Below are 26,392 nucleotides of genomic sequence, written 5' to 3' on the forward strand. Positions count from 1 at the left end.
CCCATCTTTTCCCTCACTTGGTAGCTGTATGCCATATCGAGTGGAGTGATAGTGGGAGGGACACGGTTGATAAATGCTGGGTGCAAAATCTGGTCCATCATTGCTTCTGTTGCTGCCGTTGAATGTGGAAGTCACTCTCAGCTGTCGTTGAGAGTACCGTTGGCTGAGTGCTGGGTTCCATGCTTGACTTAAAGTGGAATTACTTTCTCTTAAGATCAGGTTATCGGTCACTCATTACAATACCCTGTTTAGAACACAATCCCAAAATGACCTGGGCTGTCTTAACACTTTTTTGGTTCATACTTCATTGAGTCACCTGTAGCTATGCAGTGTTTTGTAATTGAAAATCTTGTTCGTTGCTTGAGTTCAGTGTGTTTCCTGTGCTCTTGGCACCTTCCTTCCACTGTCTGCAGTCTGCATGATGTATACCTTATGCATTTGTGTGGAATACAGTAGACACTTGATTTACTGTGTCCCAAGTCATCTCTCACTGTACCCAATAGAGCACACATTTTCTGAAATTTATAGAAAATGCATTTAATGTTAGATTGAGCCAATATTCTACCAACTTTTTTCAATAGCTTTCCAGCATGTCGAAGATTCACCATTGCCTTGTTCTCCTCATCCGGTTCATGTGTGTACCATTTGCCTGAAAGCACATCAGATGTGTCTCGTGGCATATATATTCTTCTTGAATATTCCCTCAAGGTGATCGTGCTGTCTTTGTAGGCCTTCTGTGTCTATTAATGCACAGACCCTGTGGTCCTGTGCATGTAGTGCACCCTCACACTGTGAAGGATGAAGGCATGTGGAGGCATGGAGATACATATAGGTGTGGATGGTTTTCCTGTACACACTGTGTCTCATAGTTCCATCTACTTTGTGCTTGACTAAAACATTGAAAAAGGAGAGTTCGCCACTCTCTTCCACCTCCATAGTGAGTTTGATCCTGGGGTGTAGAGTGTTCACATGTTGATGAAATGCCTGAAGCTTTCCACTAAATGTATCATCAGCATGTGTGAAAAAGCATGTAGGCTTCAGTGCAACTTTTTCCTGAGTTCTCTCTTCAAAATCAGTGTGCTACTGCCAGTGCCATAGGGCACCCCATGGTAACGCCATTATTTTCTTCATAATAATTCTATTGAAGAGAAAAAATATAGATAGGAGAACAAATTCAAAGTGAAGTTGAATTTCTCCCTGATCAGCTTGAGAGAATCAGAAAGCAACATTTTATTTAAGAGAAGAATAAGAGGCCTATCTGCAGCACACTGGCAAAGTGTCAAACAAAATTGGCAACCTAACATTAAATATGTTTTCTGTCCACTTCCAAAAATGTGTATACTGCTAGGTATGGTGAAAAATGGTTGGTTGGTTTGTGGGATTAAAGGGACCAGACTGCTACGGTCATCGGTCCCTTTGGTGAAAAATGATTTGAGGCTTCATAAACTGAGTGTCTGCTACAGTCCGTGAAAATGTAGTAATGCTTACATTGGGCTGACTGTGCGGACAGTCGAAAAAAGGTGCATGCTGCACAGCAGAAACACCAAAGGCAAGGAACCAACCAAATTTGTGGTTATGGGACACTGAATAGCTACAGGGAACTCAACGAAATATGAGCAAATGGAACTGCTAAGACAGCCCTGGTCATTTTGGGATTGTTTTCCAAAGAGGTTCTTGAAATGTGTATAGCTGATGACAGGATCCTTACAGACAGTGGATTACTCTTAGTAAAGCAAAGCTTAAGATCACATACACTATTGTTTGTTATTGCTTGGGTTTACAAACGACGTAAGATCTGTCCCAGATATTTTTCAGTTTATTTGTCTCTTTTTCTGTCTACTTCCGAGGATATTTTCATTTGGAATTGCAATTTTTGATGAGCCTTATTTGCCCTAAGTAATAGTGGCTCTTCCTCTGGTAGTATTTTCTGAATATACTCTGTAAATAAAAAGGAAAAAATTTGTGAGAAAAATTAGATCACAAACCCACATAAACTCCCAGAACACATCTTCTATAAAATATATTTATAAAAGAGAAGTTAATATGTGTGTTGTTAGTAACAGCCATTTGTGGTGAGAGTAATGAAAACCCCATGATGCAGACATAATGAATGGTGAGAACCATTAATGAAAGCTGAACACAATGTAGGATGAAGAGAATTGTACAAAGAAAAATTAGTTAAAGGGGACAAAGGTCATCTAAATTATAAACTTCAGCTTGGCTGATAGACAGGCTTTTAAACTGAAAATGTGTTGTGACTCGGCGATCTTTCAAAGTGCTGCTGCGCAGTTACATGCGTCCTCTACATGCGGCGCTGTCTGTCAGTGATGCAATAGCCATGCCACCTAAGTGGCCGGCCAGCCAGCCAGTGGCCGCTGGACTTGGACTCAATTATGATTTGAGTTACCGTGTACACATGTCTTACTTTGTCTACTTGCTCTGTGACTTACATGTGTTGTGCCATTTTTGAAATATGTGTGTTCAACTTGACGTTATAACAATTGGCGACGAGGTAGTAGATTTTTCCTTTTCATCGTTGACCCGCAGGTTTCCATGGCTACTTTAGAGCAACTATTGCAAGGTCTCATTGAACTGCAAATGCTTCTCACATCAGCGATTCGCGATTTCATCGCGGCATCAAATGCGGGGCATTTCTCATTGTTGTCTATACCTCCTTTTCCTCCATACGACGAGACGGCGGAAGACTGGTCTGATTATGAAAAATGTTTTCGACAGCACTTCTTGGCATTTCATGTCAAGGACGAACAAACATGTAAGTCTCTGTTCCTTTCATGGATTTCACCTCAAATGTATCGGTTGTTGTCGCAATTGGCTCCTTTGAAAGATCCTGCGTCTTTGTCCTTTGCTGGCATGTGCTCACTTCTGTCCGTGTATTTTCACAAGCATACGCATGTGGTAGCCTCTCGTGTTGCCTTTTATCGCTGTCAAAACCAACCGAATCAATCTTATCACGGTTGGGCTGCTGAACTTCACGGCCTCAGTAGAAAGTGTCAATTTGTTACTGAAGTTCACAAAGAATCCTATGCCGATTCCATGGTACGGGATGCTTTTATCTGGTCGGCGCCCGGCAAAGAAGTTAGGCAACATGCCTTTCAGTTGGCAAATCTGTCTCTAGATGAAGTCCTATCCATTGCGCAGTCGTTTGAAATGTCTCGCGCCGCTGGAGCGCAATTAGAGGCGTGGGGCGACGTCGGAAAAATGCAACCTCTGTGCACTGTTGACGATGCGTGCAGCGTGTCCCTGCCGGCCGATGTGGCCGCAGTAGGCTCCTAAGTGCAGCCTCGGCCTAACCGTAAACAAACCTCTAAGGAACTGCAGCAAAAAACCCGGCAACTTCCTTCATGTCCGCGATGTTTTATGAAACATTCACGGGAGGATTGTCCCCAACGTTGGGCCGTGTGTCACAATTGCAAAAATAAGGGTCATGGGTCATCCGTTTACAAATCCGACCGCATACCTGATGTTCATGACCGTGACGCTGATTCTGCTTCTGTGTTGTCTGTCAATGGTACTTCTTCCCTTTCAGGGAAGTTATTTCTCACTGTCCAAATCCTTGGTCGGGATGTTCGCATGCAGGTGGATACTGGTTCGGCTGCCACTATCATCAATTCTCAGACGTATCTTCAGTTGGGTTCTCCAATCCTATCACCTATCAGTCGGCAATTACGGATGTACAATAAACAGATTATTTCTCTCTTGGGACAGTTTAATGCTGAGGTATCTTACAAATCCGTCATTCGCACTGTTACCATATTTGTGGTCGACCATAGTAACGTGGAAAATCTTTTTGGTTTCGATGCCTTTCGCGTTTTTGGGTTCTCCATAGATGATTCTGTCAATATTGTCTCTGATGCCATTCCTTATGCTCAATTGGATTCCTTGGTGACGACATTTTTGTCCCTTTTTTTTTTTCCTGTGTTAGGCCGTGCAAATGACTTTGAAGCTCATATCATGCTCAAACCCACTGATCGGCCTAAGTTTTTTCGGGCTCGGCCCATTCCTGTGGCCCTTCGTGATCGGGTCAAATGGGAGCTGGATCGTCTCACTGCTTCAGGGGTCTTGCTTCCTGTCACTTCAAGTGACTGGTCCTTTCCTGTCATTGTCGTTGCTAAGCCCAATGGTGATATTCATCTCTGTGGCAATTTCAAAGCCACTGTAAATGCTCAATGCCACATCAACACTTACCCTATGCCCCAACCTGAAGAATTGTTCACTAAACTTGCTGGAGGCCAGTATTTTTCTAAACTTGACCTGTCAGAAGCTTATCATCAACTTCCTCTCGACACTGCTTTCCAGCAGTTTCTGGTCCTTAACACGCCTTTTGGCCTCTATCAATACCAACGATTGCCATTCGGGGTTGGCAGCGCCCCTGCTCTTTTTCAGCGATTCTTGGAACAATTATTGCTCCTTGTCCCTGGGTATATCAATTACATGGACGACACTGTTGTCACGGGCTCCACCACTGAAGAACATCTTCAGAATCTCCGCACACTTTTTCATGTCTTACAGACTACAGGCCTTAAGTGTAATCTACAGAAATCACAATTTTTTCAGGCATCTATCACGTACTTGGGGTTTCCAACTCTCTCAACATGGTATTCTTCCGCTTCAGCAAACTGTCGCTGCGATTGATGCCCTTCCTCGCCCTACATTTGTTACGGAACTGCAGGCCTTCCTGGGGAAAATAGCATACTATCACAGGTTTTTACCGTCTGCGGCTTTGGTGGCTCAGCCATTGCATCGCCTGTTGCGTAAAAACATGTCCTTTCACTGGTCCGCGTCATGCGATGGGGCTTACCAGAAATTGATGACTATGCTGAAACAGGCCCCGTGCCTGGCCACTTATCGACCTGGCCAACATCTCGTTCTTGCCACGGACGCCTCTCAATACGGGGTTGGTGCAGTCCTTGCGCACCGTTTTTCTGACGGTTCTGAACAACCCATTGCTTATGCCTCCAAAACTCTCATGGATGCCCAACGAAAATATTCTCAAATTGAAGAAGAAGCTTTGGCCGTTATTTATGCTCTTCATAAGTTTGGTGTTTTTCTTTATGCATCCAAATTTCATCTTGTTACGGGCCACAAACCACTTGTTTCCTTGTTTCATCCATCAACGTCGCTTCCCATCAATGCTGCATATCGCCTCCACCGACTCGTAATTGACGCCTACTCTAACTTTTCTTTCATTGTCCGTCGCATAACACTGCGGCAACCACAAGTGCCCTAGCTCGCATTTTCTCTTTGGAAGGCCTTCTCTCTACTCTTGTTACTGAAAATGGTCTGCAATTTGCCTCTTCCGAATATGCGGATTTTTGTGCCCGTCATGGCGTCATGCATGTCACAGCCCCTCCGTTCCATCGACAGTCGGCTGAACAACTGGTCCGCACATCTAAGGCTCAGATGAGGAAACTCCTGACTTCTTCTGCTGCTGATGATGCGCTACTCCAATTTCTGGCTTCTTACTGTTTCACCCCCTGGGTGACCGCAGCCCGGCTGAGCTCTTACATGGCCGACAGCCCCGAACGCTACTTCATCTTCTGCGGCCTTCCAGCTCACGGCCGCGGGTGCCTTCGCTTGGCCGGTTCACCGCCGGCGACCATGTATGGGTACGGGGATATAGCAGGCGACCAAAGTGGAGTCCTGGCCGCATCTTACGTCACCGTGGCCAACGCTTGTATGAAACCCAGACGGACACGGGTGTTGCATGCATCATTCGGACCAGCTTCGGCCTTGTGTGCCGGCAACGCCTATTCTGAATGCCACTACACCACCTTCGGCTCTACCTGACGCTCGGGATCTTGGCATCTCCCATTACTCACAACACAGCCCTCTCACCATCATCTCGGTGCCAGCACAAGAACGGACGCCACCAGGAGATGTGCCCATGCAGGAACTGGATGACCATCATCTTTCGCAGCAACTCTACTCGCTTCCTTCTCCTACGGACGCAGACACATCGCCCATGTCTCCTGTTATAACAACCGGACTTGCCGCAACAGGCAGATTGGTGCATGGGCCCCCAGCAGATTCGACCCCTACGTCTCCTGTCATCTTGACCTGTTATCATCGGGGACACTTCCATCCGTACGGAAAGCCTCCTCCTCGAGACTTCACGGCCAGTCAAACAACACCTATGGACGTTAGCAATCTACAGGCCACCTCCATCAAGACCAGTGCAAAAAATTCAAAGGGGGGAAAAGTGTTGTGACTCGCCGATTTTTCACAGTGCCACCGCGCAGTTACGCGCATCCTCTACATGCGGCGCTGTCTGCCAGCGATGCAGCAGCCGCGCCACCTAAGCGGCCAGCCAGCCAACGGCCGCTAGACTTGGACTCAGTTCTGATTTGAATGTTACCGTGTACACGTCTTACTTCGTCTACTTGCTCTGTGACTTACATGTGTTGTGTCCTTTTTGAAATATATGTGTTCAACTTGACGTTATAACAAAATGAACCACATTAAAACTGGTATGCAGTACTATTTATTACATTTTTGAAGAAATCCACTAACCAAAGAAATTGATAGAGACGTAATTGCAATGAATAAATGATTCATAAGTTAAAAAAAGGGTTAAAAAATTATTCTTATAGGGGGAAATACTGTGGAAGAGAAGAAAGATAAGTAGAATGGAAAGAGAATTGTTATAGACAGAAAACAGATAAAAGGAATTATGAGAGAGAATTGGAGCTGGGGTGAAGAGATGAGAGAGAATGTAAGGGATCAAGGATGATTTTTGAGGAACAGTTGTGAAACATCGAAGTGGAAGGATGAAAGTAGAAGTAAACGTGGACAATAAAGGAAACAAACAAGAAGAAAATCAGATAGATGGCAAGGGAGAGCCTGATATGTAATGTGTTGCTGTGGTTCTTTGGCTTCTCTCAGCATATTTCAGTATGAAATACTTCACAGGTGAACGGCCATATGTTAGTATCCATTATACCCATGGAATGAAGTATGACCATACTAAGATCCTGACACAGATTTCTAACTTCTGGGATGGTGTCATCAAAGAATGTATGAAGATGTGATTAAGGGATCTGCTGATCAATCATGATAGCGGTAACATCCTTAGTAAAGCATGGGAACCCTCAGTTAGTCTGATAAAGTAGAGGAAGGAGATATCCCCCAATGAACTATCGTCAGGAGCACATGAAACAGCATGTGTCCTTGGGTGTGGACCAAGGACGGAGCAATGTGTCAGCAGGAGGGAGGAGGAGAAGGAGACTTGGACTTCCACCCACTTCCTGCAGGTGGACTACAGACTGAGTGGCAGCTAGGAGGGAGTGAATGGTTGGGAAGGGATGGTAGAGATGTAAAGGCACCATACTATCTCCTAAGCAGTTCATCAGTGCACTTAATGATAGAAGCATGGTCTCTTTCCAAACATTGTGTTTGTTGGACAGTGACAACTGGCTATTCACTCATGAAGTATTTCATTTTGAAGAGTTATTGTCGTCGGAAGATTAATATTTAGAGAAGAATTAATGTAATTTTGGTGGTGAAAAAATTCAGATAGAAAATGAAAGAGATTACAATATTGGTTAAAACTAAGACAATGGGCAGTTTTTCATAACTAATTTTTAAGTTGTGATTGCTGATCATTGTTTACTGGAGTTAAAAATCTTTGTTGGGATAGAATTATTCTTGGCAATCATTGTTTAACAGGGCTAAAATCTTTGTTGGGATAGAATTATTCTTGTGGTAATTCTATATTCATATGGTATTGAGGATTCAGAAAAATGCATTCCTTGGTAATAACCGTATATCTCACCTGATGATCTGGTGGCTTTTTGTATCCTAATAAACTGAGACACTCATGCCTTTAATATTAATCATTGTATCATCTTAGAACTAGGGCAATAGATGCAAAACATGACCAATAATAAGGCTGTGATCATTATCATTCCCAATCTCTCACACTTTATGTCTATTTTTGGGCCCCTTACCTCATCAAATGTACTTAAAAATATTCTTTTGAATTTTTATCTGTATTGTTATCTATGTAAAATCCAGGATGGAATGTAACATTATTATGAAAAGGATAGTTGGTACTCACCTTGTAGTGGAAATGCTGAGTCGTAGATAGGCACAACAAAAAGACTGTCACACAATAAGCTTTTGATCAACAAGGCCGAATTGTCTATTTTTAACAAAGACCTTGGTAGCCAAAAGCTTATTGTGTGACACTATTTTGGTTGTGCCTGTCTGTGACTCAGTATCCCTGCTATATGATGAGCAGCAACTATCCGTTTCATAATATTGTTATTATCTATGTACTTATGTATGTATCTCTACAAGTGAAATTTTGTTTTGATTGACAGTTAGTATTAATATTTTTATTTCTGCCAGTCTTCTCTCCCATCATTGTTTTCTGTTCCCTTTGTTTTCTTCCTTGGCTCAAGATTCTCACAGGCGAAGCATTTTAAATGCTGCCCAATGAGATCATGTGAGCTTGTCCATGGGCAGGTATAGGTAGTATAGCTATTCATCAGGTGGCGCTATTGCCCTACTTTCAAACTTTGTTCTCTCACCCCTGCCCATGGTCACTTGACAGACATACTGCCTGCACGTGCTACTTGCACCCTCTACCCTTGAATGCCCCGGCTGGACATACGCACTTGAGTGAAACCAGTCTGTCATAAGCAGTTGCTCCCTTCTGCTATCTTGCAACAGTTATCAAATATATATCTTAATTTCCTTTACATCTTTGCTAGTTCTATACCTCTTTCTGCCCTTGGTGAATATGAGCTCTTGTAATTTCTCAGAATAGATTACATGTTTAACTTCTTTGCTTGTATCCAGATTTTACAGTAGTGTCATTAGAATTTTATGAAATTGCAAAGTATTTTTGTTGGTTGTCAGTGCTTTTATGGACAAGATTCCAGTAATAGTTGAATGGCTGTTGAGTCATTCTCTGGACTTGCTGTGACTGTAGTGTTAGCTAGAATATAGCATGGAAAGTGTGCGACTTTACCTGATGTTGCTCGCACCTGAGGTAGTTGGGCTGTGCATGTCTCTATTTAAAAGGAATACCTCAATTTACTTGTAGAGTCGAGCAGCACATGTCTGTTTTCACGCCTAGCTGTTAACTCGCTGCACATAATAACCTGATGCTGTAGTCCTGCAATCAAATAGTCCATGCATTGGTTAGAATTATGAGTTAATAAAAACACAGTAATATATAAGTGAATAATTAATAAAAAACATTTTATTGTAAAGTCTATAATTGATATAGGTGACAGAGAGTTATTGTTGAATAATGTTAATTCAAGAAAAAACATCTTAAAATAAAGGGAAAGTGGTCCTACAATATCCAGTTAAAAGAGAGACAGAAAATACCTTTATCAAAGGTTACGTCCAGAATGTTATGTGAATGGTAGCAAAATCCCCAAACTAAATAGGCATCAAAGACTTGAGAAAACTAAGATCGCAGTACCCAAAATATTCACCAGCTCAGAACAGTTCAGAGTTCAACACGACATTTCACAAATTAATGCACATGGTACAAAAAAGTAGCTCATGCCCTGTCTGTCTTCAGTTCCATAATACAATCAGAAAAAGTTAGTATCCTACACTGGATCTCATTCGGACCTCTCAAAATATTAAGTCCCTTCAGAAGTTAAAGTATGATAGTGGCCATTCACCAGCCAGAATCAGTTACCTGCATGACTGAATCACACTTGGTACTACAGGCAGGTCTACCATCTTCCAGTGCTTGAAATGGTGTCCTCTTCAATATCTAAATGAAAAGCGGATCTCATAGCAACTGTTCAGTGCCCAGAATCACCCACTAGATCAAATACTTCATGATACCATGGGCCTTCTTCAAGAACTAATGTAAAAGTGTCCAGAATCGCTCCTTTGAGCACTTCATTCAAAAAGCATCCATATCCACTTGATTTCAGCAGTGTTCCGTCACTATCGAACTCTCATTGGTTAAAGGCCATCCCCACCAAAATTATGTTGTTCATAAGTTCTACAAACATGATTTAACTCAGCTTGATCACTTCCCAGACTAAACTTAATATATCACAACAATATTTAAATAAAGAAATGTTGTAAACATTTGGTTACATTCAGATCTTTCACAATAATTGCAAATAAAAGTTTGTTTATTCGTAAATAAACCAGCATTCTTAAGCAAGTGTGCTCTCGACAAATGACGAGAGTTTGCCATTAAATATTGTTTAAACAATTATTTAAGCTCGCTTGACAGAAGCATGTTTTGGTCCTCTTTCCAATTGTTATGTCAGCTTACACATGCAATTTTGACAACTTCTTAAATTATTACTATTTTTTTTAGCAATTGTAATCAGTAATTAAGTAAATAGTAACATATTCATTAAATAACTACAGTAGTATGACAAGATATGAGCTATTCATGCTGCATTTATTCGCTATGTTATTGTGGAGAATACAATGTTCTGTTAGGTATTTGCATAATGGGAAGATGTAAAAAACATAATCAATTAAGAAGTGGAATGGATACAGGTAAATTGATTTCTTGGATGAAAGCCATTGTTTAATACTGTCATCGGAGATATCATTTGCTGAAACCATGTGAAGTGTTTAAAAGTTATTGATTCATTGTGTAAATGTTCAGTCACCATAAAATATTAACTTCTGTAGTGTGTCACTGGCTGTGCCTAATTTATCTGAGAGCACCATTGTATTCATATTTTCTTTAATACTTGACTGTGAATAATTATAGATTTTCTAAGAGTTACAACTTAGCCATCTTTCACCTTGTCTGACACTCCACCATGTTTGGTACATTTTCTGCACAAAGGCCATGTGAGCAATAGCAGTCCCTAAGAAACAGTATGGCATAAATAGTATATCTGATTTTCTTTATTGAGTATCATATTTCAAAAAAGTGTTTTGTAATACTTGTAGTAGAATTAACTGTTTTGTGTAACTGTTGTATGTGAACATTCTAAGCCAGTTTTAAGGAACATTTTTGACGAACATAATCCTGTGAAATTATAACTGTATGTGGTTTGATTTAAGATTAATATTAATATATATATATATCTTAAATTTTTATATTATTATTCCTGTTTTACAGCTCCGTGCAGTATTCAGAAATCGGACTGCCATTGAAGATTGGATAATGGAGAAAGCAAAACATCGTCGTAAGGGCACAGATGAAATTTTCATTTTCCCGTATAACTTGGGATGGAAACATAATTTTAGACAGGTATTTTTTTCTGTTTTGCTGGAGTTTTATGTAAGATTTTCATTTTTCATTTTAAGAGGCAGAACTGAAAGAATTAGACAAGTTACTTCTGGTTTCAAGAGAAAAATCTTTGCCTGAGAACATTTTTGTAGTAACCATACTCCGGGCCATTGCTGGTTTGGGCTTCGTTATAAGAACAGATCTACATGTAAAACTGTCAGAATCAGCAATAGACTAAAGAAGAACTGCTGTCTTTGTTCTACAAATAAGGCAGTGTGCTGGCGTTACAAATATGGTCTTCAGTTGAAATTGCGGAAATAGTACTTAAACTGCTTGTACTTCTTAGGGACATAAATATAGTTGCATAACCATGGGAAAAAACTTAAAAGTAAAAGTGAGAACTGTTTTCATCGTTTCAATATATAATTGACTAAGTGTTATCTGAAACATATGATAATGTATTTGCCCATTACTTAATTTCAGATACTGCAATTATTTCACTTTATTGTCAGTGTTGGAAATAATTTTTTTTCTTGTTCTTTATGTAGTTTGACTTATCTAGGAATAAATCACAAGATATCAAAATAATGACAGTCAGTGTATACACATCCTGTGGCAGCTCCACAAAAAAAGCCTCTCAGGGGCCCAGCATTCATTTGCTGGCTATGGGCTTGGCGATCTCAGGGTTCCTGAGCTGGGGACTAGTAAGTGCTGCCAGTCCTCTGTCATCATAAGTTCTGGATATGCTTGAGTGACCAGCAGGTGGTGCAGCAGGGGATTGTTGTGTATACAGGGAATGGGGATCTTGGCTTGACCAGCTGAGGATGGTAAAACCCTCTATAAAATAGCCCCTCAATTTCAAGGTGTGCTGCACACTGATGAGATGCATAGCTGTTGAGGTGGAACAGTTGTTAGTGGCAACCTTTGGGGAACCTTTCCCAACTCAGTTAGGCGTGTGGGGCTCTGTCTGACTGGACCCTTATTTCCCCTCGTTGCTCGTGGAACCAAAATTTATCCCTCCGAATCTCCTCCTCCTCCTCCTCCTCCTCCACCTCCTCCCCCCCCCCCCCCCCCAGTGTGACATTTGTACCACATGGTTGTACTGGCACTCATTTATCCAAAAGAATGAGGGAGGCTAGTCCTCCTGATAAGGATCATTGGGCCTTAAGTAACAGGGCTCATGGAGTCACAAATAATAATGTGTTTTTGGTGATAAGGAGGAAATGTTTGAAAAAGTGTCCCTTTTCTGTATTCATTAAGGCTTGGAAGGACTTGCTGACACTTTAAAATCTATTAAACAACTGCGTAATGGTTTCTTCTTGGCCAAAGCTAATCTGTCAAAGCAGGCGGAACTTCTCAAGAAATCACTGAAATGAGTGACTCTGATATCATTGTTGAGAAGCAAACCTATCTCAACTCGAGCAAGGGCGTGGTCACATGCCGTGATATCGTGCATATGAACATAGTGGAGATGAAATGAGATTTGGCATCCCAGGGGGTAGTTGATGTGGAGCAACGAATGTGAAGGAATGATGTAGAAACTGAAAAGATTGCCACTTTCACGGTCACGTTCAATTCTCTATCGGAGCCTGAACGTATTTTTACGTACCAACCCCTGTTCGATGTTACAAATGCCCGAGTTTTGGCCATACAACTGTGAGTTATGGAGTTGAAGCGACCTGCAGGAAGTGCGGAAAAGAAGCCCATGCATGAGACTGGGACTGACTGACTGTCTCCAGCAAGCTGCATCAACTGTTTTGGGAGCCACCTACTCTGGACCTGAGACTGCTCTGTTTTTATTGAGGAATTCAAAATACAAAAAGCAAAAGTGACCAAGCAGATCCCCAATGCCGTAGCCAAAAAAGAATACAAGGCAGTGAAACACACCCCCCCCCCCCTCCCTCCCTTTTTGCCACTTTGTATTTTTCCATGGTGCAGAAATCTGTTCCCAAGGTGGACACTTCATTGCAGACATCATCCTGTGTGCCACTATCCACCACAAGTGACTGTACTTGTATGTGTGTGTGCCAAGGTAAAGCGAGTAAGGGCAGAGCAATCCAAGCAGCTGAAACAGCAAAGCCCAGCAACAATTCCACAGAGAGCATCCAGAAATCACACGAGAAGCAGTGTGGCTTTCAGTGTCCCTCCCCACCTCATCCTCAAAGGGACAGGGTGCAAGGAAAGGGTCATGATGTTTGGGTCAAACATCATGCTGGGACTTCGGACTGATCAGGAGGATATTTTGGAGTTTGACGCCTTGGATATAGGCAGCATCTCCACTCACCCTTACTCCACAATTGCTTCATATCCCTGGATAGGGATATGATAGGGATAAATTATAACCACACCTGTGAAAATGCTCCTATACTACAGTGGAACTTCATTGAGTTCAGGACTCGTGTGGAGGAACTGAAACATCTAGCACTGAGACCCCTGTGCTACAGAGCTGTATGTTATATCCCAAGGATGACCTGGTGGGAGAAAGAGCCAAGGGAGGGTTCACCGTGTTCTCACTAACACGCACCACTTCTCCAATCTGTGCCTGGCTGTGTTTGTCAACAATGCACATAACTCCTCTGCTCTCCACCTGTCTACTGACCTGCAAGCAGTTGCTGTCGAAATTCATGTGTATTGGAGGATCACTGTTTGCTCGTTGTATTTACCTCCAGAAGATGCAATAGACTGTGAGGCTCTCACAGGTCTTATAGAACCACTCTCCCAACCATTTCTCCTCCTGGGAGACTTCAATGCCCATCACTTCTTTTCGGACTTTTTGGGACTTGACTTCTACTTGCCTTTGGGGTCGGGTTTTGGAGAGCCCCATGCCGTCTCATGAGCTGTGCATCCTCAACAAACACACTCACATTCATATCTGCATTGCTACTGTGTCATTCTCAGACAACAATATCTTTTTTTGCTCTCCAGCCCTCGCAGACACTGTTCAGTGGGACGTCAAAAATGATCTTCATTCCAGTGACTACTTCCCACTTGCATTCACCTACTAGTTGGAGCACTACGAGAAGAGCAGTCACCAACATGGATGGTCAGCAGGGCTAACTGGATGTTGCTCAGCCAAGTGGCTGTGTTTGAACATCACAACAGCATCCAGGAATGGGTGGACCACATCATGCGAGTGATCCAAAATGGCTCTGACTTATCCACCATCAAGTCTTCAGGTCGTCTTAAGAGGCAACTTGTACCTTCGTGCACAGATGAGTGCTGCTCAGCGATCCAGGGCAGGCGTGCAGTTCTTCGATGTTTTACATGCCACCCAACAGCAGACAACCACAGAGCATTTTGATGCACGAGAGCCCAAAGCACAAAATGTAATGAAGGAGAGCAAGAAAAGGTCACGGAAAGCGTTCCTGGACCCCACCAACCATTCCACTGATCTTCAAAAGTATGGGAAGCTATTAGGAGGGTTTGTGGTAAACACAATAGTTTAACAATAGCCCGAGTGCTGACATGGATATCTGCAAAGAACACCTGGAGATATTGCTCAGACATTGGCAGAACATTTTGTAACAGCTACTTCCAATGCAAGCAAGGATCCAGCATTTTGTTGTTAACATGTGGCTGTAGAGAGGGGCAAGTTGGACTTCGGAGCCTACAATTGTGAGTATTTCAACTACCCTTTCTCCACATGGGAGTTGGAAACAGCCCTGTCTGATACTTGTGATACTGTATCTGGTGATGACCAAATCTGTTATTGCACAGTTCAACATTTGCAGCAGCATCAAAGGAAATTCTCCTTGAACATTTTAATCTTAATGGCAGACAGGTAACTTCCCCAACTTGTGGAGAGAGGTACTTCAGATACCTCTCCTCAAACCAGGAAGGGGCCACATATGTCCCAGTACTTATCAGAGTAACGCCTTAATGAGCTGTGTAGGAAAGATCATGGAGTGAATGGTTAACTGTCATCTGGCCTGGTTGTTAGAGACCAGGCAACTCCTTAGCTGCTCTCGATGTGTGTTCTGGAGATTTTGGTCCACTGTCGACAACCTAACCCTACTAGAAGTGGCTATTCAGCAGGCTTTCCTATGTAAATATCAATGTATTGGCATATTCTTCGATGTCATTACGTATGATACTGCTTGGAGATAATGTATTCTCGCACAGCTGCATCAATGGGGCTTTTGTGGCCCCTTCTCCATCTTTATACAGTCTTTCCTGTCTCAGTGATCTTTTTGGGCCCAAGGTGGTGACAGACTGTCATATTGTTTTGAGCAAAAGAATGGTGTCCCTCAGGGGAATGTTTTAAGTGTTACCCTCTTTGCCATAGCCATCAACAGTACCATGTCTGTGGTAAGGAGTCCTGTACAGTGCTCCTTATTTATGGACAATTTTGCTGTTTTCTGTTCCTTCTCAAGTGTTGCAACAGTGACACATCAGTTGCAAGCTATGGAGGTGAAGTTAGAGGAGTGGGCTGAAAAGACAGGTTTTCTGTTTCTTGCAGATGAGAGAGAGAGAGAGAGAGAGAGAGAGAGAGAGAGAGAGTGTGTGTGTGTGTGTGTGTGTGTGTGTGTGTGTGTGTGTGTGTGTGTGTGTGTGTGTTTAGTTTACTTGACTTGCATATGAGGGACACCAGCCTACATTTTAGACTCAGTGAGGCTCTGGGCCTCATTTTTGACTCCAAATTATTGTGGTTGCCACACCTGAGAGACCCGGGACCTAGAACCTCGAAGGCACTGATCATAAAGTGCCTTAGCCACAGGTCTTGGGGAGTGGACAGGATGCATCTGCTCCATTTTTATAGGCATTTTGTGCAGTTGTGGCTGGTCTAAGGGTGCATGGTGTATGGGTCAGTGAGGCCTTTTTATTTGAAAATCATTGACTCTGTCCGTCAGGAGGGGATTCAGATGGCCACGGGTGCCCCTACTTGTTCTCTGTGCTGAAGCTGGGGAACTGACACTTACCATCTGGCGGCAGCTCTTCATGGTGTGTCATGCAAGTAAGTTCCTTGCAAAGCTTTGACTTCACCCATATACCACAGTGTTGCTCATCTGCCTCTGGAATGCCTTTTCTCCAACTGTCCACCAGCCACAATACTGTTTGGGATCCACATGTGCTGGAGTCATTCTGTGTGGAGCAAGTACGACCCAAAATCCAGGGGTTTAACCACCTGCCACGCTGATTACTGCAGAGGCCCAGAGTAATTTTAGATTTGGTGCTGTACGGGAGAGATTGCAGCCCTGCCTCAGTTTTACATTTGATATTTTGTGACTTCTTATATGAGCATGACAACTACGTAGCTGTCTTTACAGATGGGTGTAAACAGGGGGCCTCAGTTGGTTGCTCTAGTGTTTTCTTGGATTGTGTCCTCAAGACTTAACTGTCTTCAACACAGAATTATGTGTGATCTTATTCATGTGATCATAGTCAATCCATATATTCCGAACCCAGAGCACTGCTGTCAGTGTCATCTTTACAACCACACTTGAGAGTCCTGTCGACACCTGGCCAAATGTGTAACCTGTGGCAGGGATGCTCATGTGAAGGTTTGTGCTGCTGCCTCCTCCCCACTGCATCAACTGCAATGGCGACCATGCTGCCGCCTTCTCCCATGATTGTCCCTTGTATCTCAATGAGCGGACTGTCCAGGAGATCTGGGTGAAGGAAAAATTGCATTATCCGGTATCTTGCAAGTTGTTGGCTAGTCGGAAACCCTATATTCTACCATCTGCATGTACAGTACTGTTCTTGCTACCTCTTGCTCCAAGAAGGACATGGCCACACAGCCGTGCAACATCAAATTTAGCACCACGGTTGTGAAGTAGCCCAGTGTAATGGAAGTGTCCCCATCTCCTCCTCCAGCTGTGCAACATGCCACCAAACTTTTGCCTCATGGGGTGAAATCACCAGCTACACAACTGGCAGGCCAGAAAGGACAGAAGGACTACTCTCGTGAAGATCTCCTATGTCCCTACATCCATCCAGCATCTGAATCTTCCTCTGCTAACTGGAAAGGCTCGAAGAAGTTGAGCAAAGCCAAAAGGTCCTCTCCTTCGCTGACTCTAAGATCCTCTTCGCTGGTGACACCACGTGATACCCTCGCCCAGCCGACCTCCACGTCGCCTGCGCACACCACCGTTTTACTGCACCCGACTTTGGAGGCCAACAGCAGAAGAATGCCAATGCTCCTGTAGACCTCATGGAGCAGGATCCCCCTGCCTCTGTTCCCTGTAGCAGCAAGTCTTCGAAGGCTGGCACTCGGCAGTTGCTGAGGTGACACCTCTTCATATTGTCCTTGTCACGAGTCTCCTCCATTGGGGCGTTTGTGGCCTTTGGTCCAACACAGAGGATTTATGGCTGCTTGTAGAATCACAGCATCCATGGGTCCTCTGGCTTCAAAAACGAAATTAGGTCCTTACGACCGCTTTGAGCTCTCACAATTGTTTTTGGTCCATTTTGCCATTTTGACCCCCCCCCCCCCCCCCCACCCCTCCCCCGTCCCTCCTGGTAGACATTCCATCTCATGGGGAAGATGCTGCTCGTACGGGACGATGTTCATAGTCAACCCATCACCCTGACTACCCGCCTTCAAACTGTTGCAGTTCGTCTTTTCCTTCCTCACTTGAACTGTTTCTCTTGTACCTTTTACATCCCTCTGTTGTTCGATGCCACCAAGGCAGACTTCCTCCAGCTTCTTGGGCAGCTAACTCACCCCTTTCTGCTGCTCGGTGACTTTAATGCGCACCATCTCCTATGGGGTTCTCCAAGAACCTTTTCAATCAACTTAACCACCTCTGCCTTAACACAGGAGCTTTCAGACTCCATGCACACCTGTTCCCATTTGCACCTATCCTTCTGCACTGGCCAGCTGGCCCATCGTCTCAGGTGGTCCATTCTCTCTGACACATACTCGAGCAATCGTTTCCCTTGCGCTATCCGTTTGCTGACTCCCACCCCACTTACATACACACTCAGTTGACTCAGGCTAACTAGAGGCTTTATTCCTCCCTGACAACCTTTGATGAACAACATTTCCCCAGTTGTGATGACCAGGTGGAATATCTTACAAACGTTATCCGTAACAGCTGCAGAATGTTCCATTCCTCACGCTTCCTCCTTACCACACTATGTCTCTTGACCGGCTGATGCTGTGGCGCTATTCGCACGCGGAGATATGCTCTGCGCATTTTTAACTGTCATTCTATGATGGCAAACTGCATTCATTATAAAGGGATGCATGCACAGTGTCATTGCATTCTTCCATAACCTTCTCGTCTCAGAATTGTTAGTGTTACGAGGCCACCTTTACTATGAGGGAGCTAGATTATGCTCTCACTTCATCCTGATCCTCTGCCACAGGGCTAGGTGCCGTTCACATTCGTCATTCAGATGTTACAGCATCTTTCTCTTGCTGGCAAGCACTTTCTGCTTAATATGTACAACTGCATCTGGGCAGAGGGCACATTTCCCAGTTGCTGGAGTGAAGCCACTATCATGGTCATACCTAAGCCCGGTAAGGACAAACACCTTCCGTATAGCTACTGCCCCATTTCTCTCACTAGGTGTGTTTACAAGGTGATGAAACATATGATTTGTGGCCGGCTGGTGTGGCGGCTTGAGTCTCGCAACTTACTAAGAGCTGCACAGTGTGGATTTGGAGCATGGCTTTCTGCAGTTGACTATCTCCTCACTTTCTTCACCCATGTCATGAACAGTTTTCTGTGAAAATTTCAGGCTATGGCCATGTTTTCCGATTTGGAGAAAGTGTATGACACCTGCTGGAGGACTGACATCCTCGGTACTCTCTCCACGTGGGGCTTCCATGGTTGCCTGCCTAGTTTCCTTGAGGAATTTTTAAAAGATGTGGGTTCTGCCTTGTCGGACACATTGATCCAGGAAAACAGTGTGCCTCAGGGTTCCGCCCTGAGCGTCGTCCTCTTTGCTATCGCCCTTAATGGCCTGTCTCCCACCTGGCATCTCCGACTCCCTTTTTGTTGACGGTTTTGCTATCTATTGCTGTTCTGCATGGACCTGTCTCATTGAGCGACGTCTTCAGCAATGTCTTGATTGCCTCGACTTGTGGAGCATCAACACTGGCTTTCGCTTTTGCAGTGAGAAAACCAATTGTACGAATTCCTGGTGACGCAATTGGTTTCTCCTACTATCTTTACATCTTGGGTGTATTGCTCTTCCATTTGTTGAAACTTTGAAATTTCTGCGGCTCATTCGATATGAAATTTTCTTGGCCCTCCTACATTTCTTACCTGACAACCCCAGCCCACTGTATGCGGTCCCTTAGTGTCTTTTTGTCATCAGTCTTCTGACTGGTTTGATGCGGCCCACCACAAATTCCTCTCCTGTGCTAACCTCTTCATCTCAGAGTAGCACTTGCAACCTATGTCCTCAATTATTTACTGGATGTATTCCAATTCCTGTCTTCCTCTACAGTTTTTGCCCCCTACAGCTCCCTCAGTACCATGGAAATCATTCCCTCATGTCCTAACAGATGTACTATCATCCTATCCCTTCTTCTTATCAGTGTTTCCACATGTTCCTTTCCTCTCCGATTCTGCGCAGAACCTCCTCTTTCCTTACCTTATCAGTCCCCATAATTTTCAACATTCGCCTGTAGCACCACATGTCAAATGCTTCGGTTCTCTTCTGTTCCGGTTTTCCCACAGTCCATGTTTTTCTGCCATACAGAGCTGTACTCCGGACATACATTCTCAGAAATTTCTTTCTCAAATTTACGCCGATATTTGATATTAGTACACTTCTCTTGGCCAAGAATGCCCTTTCTGCCATTGCTAGTCTTCTTTTGACACCCTCCTTGCTCCGTTCGTCATTGCTTATTTTGCTGCCTAAGTAGCAGAATTCCTTAACTTCATCTAGATTGTCACCATCAATCCTGATGTTAAGTTTCTCGCTGTTCTCATTTCTACTTCTTCTCATTACCTTCATTTTTCTTCAATTTACTCTCAATCCATAGTCTGTACTCATTAGACTGTTCATTCCGTTCAGCAGATCAAGTAATTCTTCTTCACTTTCGCTCAAGATAGCAATGTCATCAGCGATTCATATAATATATATCTTTTCACCTTGAATTTTAATTCCACTCCTGAACCTTTCTTTTATTTCCATCATTGCTTTCTTGATGTACAGATTGAACAGTAGGGGCGAAAGACTACATCCTTGTCATAAGGGTGTAAACCCTTTTTAATACGAGCACTTCGTTCTTGGTTGTCCACTCTTATTATTCCCTCTTGGCTCTTTTGCATATTGTATATTACCCATCTCTCCCTATAGCTTACCCCTACTTTTTTCAGAATTTCGAACCTCTTGCACCATTTTACATTGTCGAACGCTTTTTCGAGTGGACAAATCCTATGAAAGTTTCTTGATTTTTCTTTAGTCTTTCTCCCACTATTAACTGCAATGTCAGAAATGCCTCTCTCGTGCCTTTACCTTTCCTAAAGCCAAACTGATTATTATCTAGCGCATCCTCAATTTTCTTTTCCATTCTTCTGTATATTATTCTTGTCAGCAACTTGGATGCATGAGCTTTTAAGCTGATTGTGCGATAATTCTCGCACTTGTCAGCTCTTGCCGTCTTCAGAATTGTGTGGATGAGGTTTTTCCTAAAGTCAGATGGTATGTTGGCAGACTCATACATTCTACACAAAAACGTGAACAGTCATTTTGTTGCCACTTGCACCAATGATTCTAGAAATTCTGATGGAATGTTCACCCTTGCTTTGAATGTCACCAAAGGTTTTTTTCACTTTCCTGTATGCTGAGTCTGTCGTTCTGACAATCATTTCTTTTTTGATGGCTTGACATTATTTCTGCAGCCATTTCCTCTTAGCCTCCCTGCACTTCCTATTTATTTCATTCTGCAGGGACTTGTATTTCTGTATTCGTGAGTTTCCCAGAACATTTCCCCCTTTCATTGATTAATTGAAGTGTTTCTTCTGTTACCCATGGTTTCTACGCATTTACCTTCTTTGTACCTATGTTTTCCTTCCCAGCTTCTGTGATGGCCCTTTTTAGTGATGTCCATTCCTCTTCAACTGTACTGCATACTGAGCTACTCCTTATTGCAGTATTTACAGCCTTAGAGAACTTCAACCGTATCTCATCATTCCTTAGTACTTCCGTATCCCACTTCTTTGCATACTGATTCTTCCTCACTAACGTCTTAAACTTCAGCCTACTCTTAATCATTACTATATTGTGATCTGAGTCTGTATCTGCTCCTGGGTGCACCTTACAATCCAGTATCAACTGCATTCCAATCCCCCATGACAATTAGATTTCCTTCCCCCTTTACATACTGTATTATCCTTCAAATATCCTCATACGCTTTCTCTATCTCTATCCCTTCATCTTCAGCCTGCAAAATTGGCATGTATACCTGAACTATCATTGTTGGTGTTGGTTTGCTGTCAATTCTGATAGGAACAACCCTGTCACTGAACTGTTCACAGTAACACACTCTCTGCCCCACCTTCCTATTCATAATGAATCCTACTCCCGTTATACCATTTTCTGCTGGTGTTGATATTATCCTATACTCATATGACCAGAAATCCTTGTCTTCTTTCCACTTTACTTCACAGACCCCTGTTATATCTAGATTGAGCCTTTGCATTTCCCTTTTCAGATTTTCTAGTTTCCCTACCATGTTCAACCTTCTGACATTCCATGCCCCGACTTGTAGAACGTTAGCCTTCTGTTGTTGGCAGTCCCCTCTGGGAGATCCGAATGATGGGGGACTATTCCAGAATCTTTTGCAATTGGAGAGATCGTCATGACACTTCTTCAATTACAGGCCATGTGTCCTGTGGATACACGTTATGTGTCTTTAATGCAGTGGTTTCCATTGCCTTCTGCATCCTCATGCCGTTGATCATTGCTGATTCTTCTGCCTTTAGGGGCAGTTTCCTACCCCTAGGACAAGAGTGCCCCGGACCTCTGTCCACTCCTCCACCCTCTTTGATAAGGACGTTGGTAGAATGAGGGTGATTTCTTATGCCGGAAGTCTTCTGCCGTCAATGCTGATTATTAATCAAAATTTAAGCAGTGGCGGGATTCAAACCTGGGACCGAAGACGTTTAGATTGTGAGTAAAAGACGCTACCCCTAGACCACGGGTGCAAACTACGTGTCCTCAGTGGTACTTCCTGGGGTGCAGCTTGAACCACCCTCCTCCTTTTGTACTGGTCCCTTGTCTGTTTGAATCTAGACTATGGGTACTTCATTTATGCATCTGCACATCCATCCCTCTTACACCGTCTCAATACTATCTACCATCATGGCATCCATTTGGCCACTGGCACCTTTTACGCTAGTGCAGTTGAGAGTCTGTATGCAGAAGCTGCCGAACTACTGCTTTTCTCTCCCCGTGACTTCCTCCTCAGCAGATACGCATGCCATTTGTCGACCATGCGTGGCCACCCATCCTATGCCTCCTTGACTCCTTTGATTGCCAGTATGGGGCACGTTCCTCTTCTTTGTTACCTCCTGGAGTTCGCCTTCGGCTCTTCCTGCGGCAGCTTAACTTCATGTTACCTGGAACTTTTCCGATGGGTGTGAATCCTTCAGTACCTTGGCTTCGTGTGGTGACCCATGTTCCCCTTGCCCTTCACTTGCTTTGTAAGGACATTATTCCAGCCTTGCTCTATCATCTTCAGTTTCACGACTTTTGCATGGGATTTTGCGATACTACCTATGTGTACACTGATCGCTCTGACTGATGTCAGGTGCGTCTTCGTTGTTGACGCCGATGTTTTTTGGTTTTGGCTTCTGAACACTGCTCAGTATTTACAGAAGAGCTCTTCGCCATCTATCAGGCCAAGCAGTACATCTGGCGACACAGGCATTTCAATTGTGTCATCTGCTCTGACTGTCTCAGCGCCCTTCAAAGTCTGTTTGTGCTGCATACTGTCCATCCCTTAGTGCAATGGACCCAGGAAAGCTGTCACTTGCTCACTGTTGATGGATCCACTGTGATGTTTATGTGAGTTCCTGGTCACATCGATCTAACGGGAAATAAGGCTGCTGACACTGTTGCTAAGGCTGCAGTCCTCATAGCTTAGCCTGCTAGTTCTTACATTCCCTCACACGATCTCTGTTGCCGGTTGTCAGCAGGTGGTGTCACTTTGGCATCACCATTGGTCCTTCCTTCAAGGGAACAACCTCTGGGCTATTAAGCCTCTCCCAGCGGCTTGGAGGACATCTTTTCGGCTCTCTTGCCTCGAGGAGATAATTTTAACTAGAATTAGGCATTGTCTCTTAGCTATCGCCGTTTGTTAAAAGGTGCTCCCCCACCACTTTGTGCCCATTGTGCCCAGCTTTTGGCTGTCTGACATTTCTTTATGGAATGCCATTTTCTTAACCACTTATGTTCCCATTTGATTGCCAGCTGAGTTATCGGATGTTTTAGCGAATGATTCGCAGGCTGTCCACTGCATTTTATTTTTTATCCGTTGTAGCAGTAAGGCAAAGGCCATTTAATTTTTAGTTCTGGACCTCCATTTTTCTATGGCATATTTTATAGACTTTTCTCCACCTCCCAGTTTTTAGCTGTCTTGTCTTCCGTTGTTTGGGATTGACATGTAGTCGTTTTTAACTCCTCTCTTTGTCTTTGTGTTCTACAGTTTTGACATGGGGGACTGTAGACCATAGTTGTTTCTGCACCCTAAAACAAAACAAAACAAAACAAAACAAACAAACCACCAACCTAATAATCAGTCAGTTATCCTTTCACTTTCTGTAGAGAAGTGATTTGACTTTGAAACTTTGTAGTAGGATGTTAGAAGTAGTCTTGCATATGGATGAGTTAAAACAAGTTGCATGCAGAGCATCTTTCATTGTTGATGTGTAAGAGAGGAATTGGCTAAGGAATGTGATGCTTCATTTTATTGTGTTCTTGCATGATGAGAGTTTTGTGACCACTCTAGATCATTATGATGTTTAGAGCTCAGTTCTGCAGGGTATGCACTGTTTATATAAGGATTATCCTCTTGAAAGTTGTTGTTCCTGTCTAGGAAAATAAGAGCAAAACTAAAATTGTTCAGGTTTTCTCATGATTGATTAACTGTTGTGCTTGTTATTCATTCAAGTTGCTGTTTCCATTTTGTGCACAGCATTTCACTGACCAACCCAGTCAGCTTCAGGTGCTGCAAATTATGCTGTTACATTTATTCACTGCTGGACTCAGTGACTGTCCGACTTTCAAGTAGCACACACGCACTCCTACTGAGCATATGAATGTTTATGAAAAAGTGCAAATGCCCTGGAATCACTGGAAAAATTGATCTTCTTTCATAACAAGAACATTTCAGTGACTTGCAATGACTTTAAAATATAATTACTTTTGTTTTTCTATATTTGCTCTTACCATAGCTGCATGTAATGGCATACACTGAAGAGCGACACACATTGTACATTATCTAAGCCTGATGTCTGTTGAAAGACGAATGATTTATTAAAACTTCTTTATTATACACAATCGTTGACACTTATTACACATAATAGTGACTATCACGTTTGAAATGATACTGGTGACATACATTTTAATACTTTATATTCACTCTGTGTAAACCAAACAAATTCTTTCAATGTTTCAAGCTAGTCCTTTTAGTCTTTGCTTACTAACATACTTAAAATGGCTTCCACATAGTGGAAAATCTCAGTGTGATGGTTTAGCCTGGGTTCCATTAGTGTCACCCTCTTTACTTTTTTAGTCGGCAGCAAAGAATGCTCTATTCTCCAAAAAATCACAGTATCAATATAGCAATTCCAAGACTTTCAAAAAGAATGGAATATTAACGGCGTGATGCATTACTGGCTTTGCGAATTTTGAGAGTCATTTAAGATTGCTTCAAACAATACCTGAGGTACTTTTAACATTTATTTCACTTTTAACCTCAGAACTATAACTTGTTTGTTCAATAACGAGTCACATGTGAATGTCACCAAACAGTGAGATAGGCTGCTTAATGAATATCCCTAGCAATTTCTCACTTGCCCATGCAGAGGCATTTCCATGAAAGATCAGTCATCTCTGCCAACATTCATCATGTTAATTTGATTCATTTGTTTATTTTCTGAAAGTCTTAAATACATCACAATGCAGATATGAAACATCAGTTTGAATAAAAAATCCGGATTCCAGTAAGGTCAGCTGGGTGTATTAATAAAGTACTTATCATCACTATAAGTATGCACATTGCTGCCAAATTTGTACAGGAGTTTCTGTGGTCTGCTATAGCTTGAGGACAAAGTCTCCTTCTGACTGAAACTTTTGCACACTTCAGTTCTGCATGTCTTGACCATGTCATAATGGACTAGGTAACCAAACTACACCTCTTCAGACATGCAGTGCCACAGCAGTGAATTTAATTCTGTATTGAAATTGAATTATGATCCAGAATGTGACATAAGTGCCACACCAGTGAGGAGGAAACAAATGTTCCATTACTGTCTTATCAGTTGTTGTATGCATTGTAAATAAATTCATACTCTTTCAAAAAAATATTGTAATACAGGTTATGTGTCCATTTCAATGTATTCTCCAACAATTCCAAAAATGGGATAAGTGTTAAGATCATGAACCTAAAAAAGAAATAAGTACTGCTGTGGAGACAGATAGGAAATGACAAAATATGCCTAAACAACATGAAAACATATTCTCGCATGTCTTATATTGGAGAGGTGAATACTTGGTAAAGTTTACAAGTTAACAAATGGTCATAATTCATTGTTCACTCAGTTGCTTTTATTTCGGTGATTATTAGTGTTTGTTTGTCACAGGTGATAAATTGGTCGCTGGTTCCTGCCGGTGATGGTGTCTTCTGGCCTGTAGCAGATGGATGCAATCAGTTCACTCTGACTGTAGGTACTTCGGATTTTGGTCTATTTGCTTTGTTTTAAATTGCATATGCTGTATCCAACAACAAAAAGCAAGCACCTGAAAGATACATGGGTGATTGTCCATTCAATTGAAGAGAGAAAGTAAAGTGTTCAGTTGTGATACATGTGCGTGTGTGCATGCTTTTCCATTGCTTACTCCAATTTACCCAATAAGAAAGACAAAAAAAAGATTAAGAAGATTGCCATCTAACATTCCAGGCGAGTATCAGGCAGATTGTTTCTCTTCTCAGCTTATTAACTTGATAAGAAACAGCTTCCGTAGCTATGTTTTACAAGGAAGACACACAGAGCCATCCAGTTA

At 42.8% G+C, this 26,392-nt stretch overlaps 1 protein-coding gene across 2 annotated transcripts in view; it reads left to right on the forward strand.

The window, feature by feature from the left end:
- Positions 1-26,392, forward strand: part of LOC124625289 (palmitoyltransferase ZDHHC6) — a 127,191-nt gene that overhangs the window by 78,590 nt on the left and 22,209 nt on the right. For both annotated transcript variants that reach the window (XM_047149160.1, XM_047149159.1), the window contains 2 exons: positions 11,090-11,221; positions 25,972-26,052. In XM_047149160.1, coding sequence (XP_047005116.1) covers positions 11,090-11,221; positions 25,972-26,052 — 213 coding nt within the window. The remainder of the gene's footprint in view (positions 1-11,089; positions 11,222-25,971; positions 26,053-26,392) is intronic.

The sequence above is a fragment of the Schistocerca americana genome, chromosome 1 (genome assembly GCF_021461395.2).
Source record: "Schistocerca americana isolate TAMUIC-IGC-003095 chromosome 1, iqSchAmer2.1, whole genome shotgun sequence".
In the NCBI taxonomy this organism is placed as follows: Eukaryota; Metazoa; Arthropoda; class Insecta; order Orthoptera; family Acrididae; genus Schistocerca; species Schistocerca americana.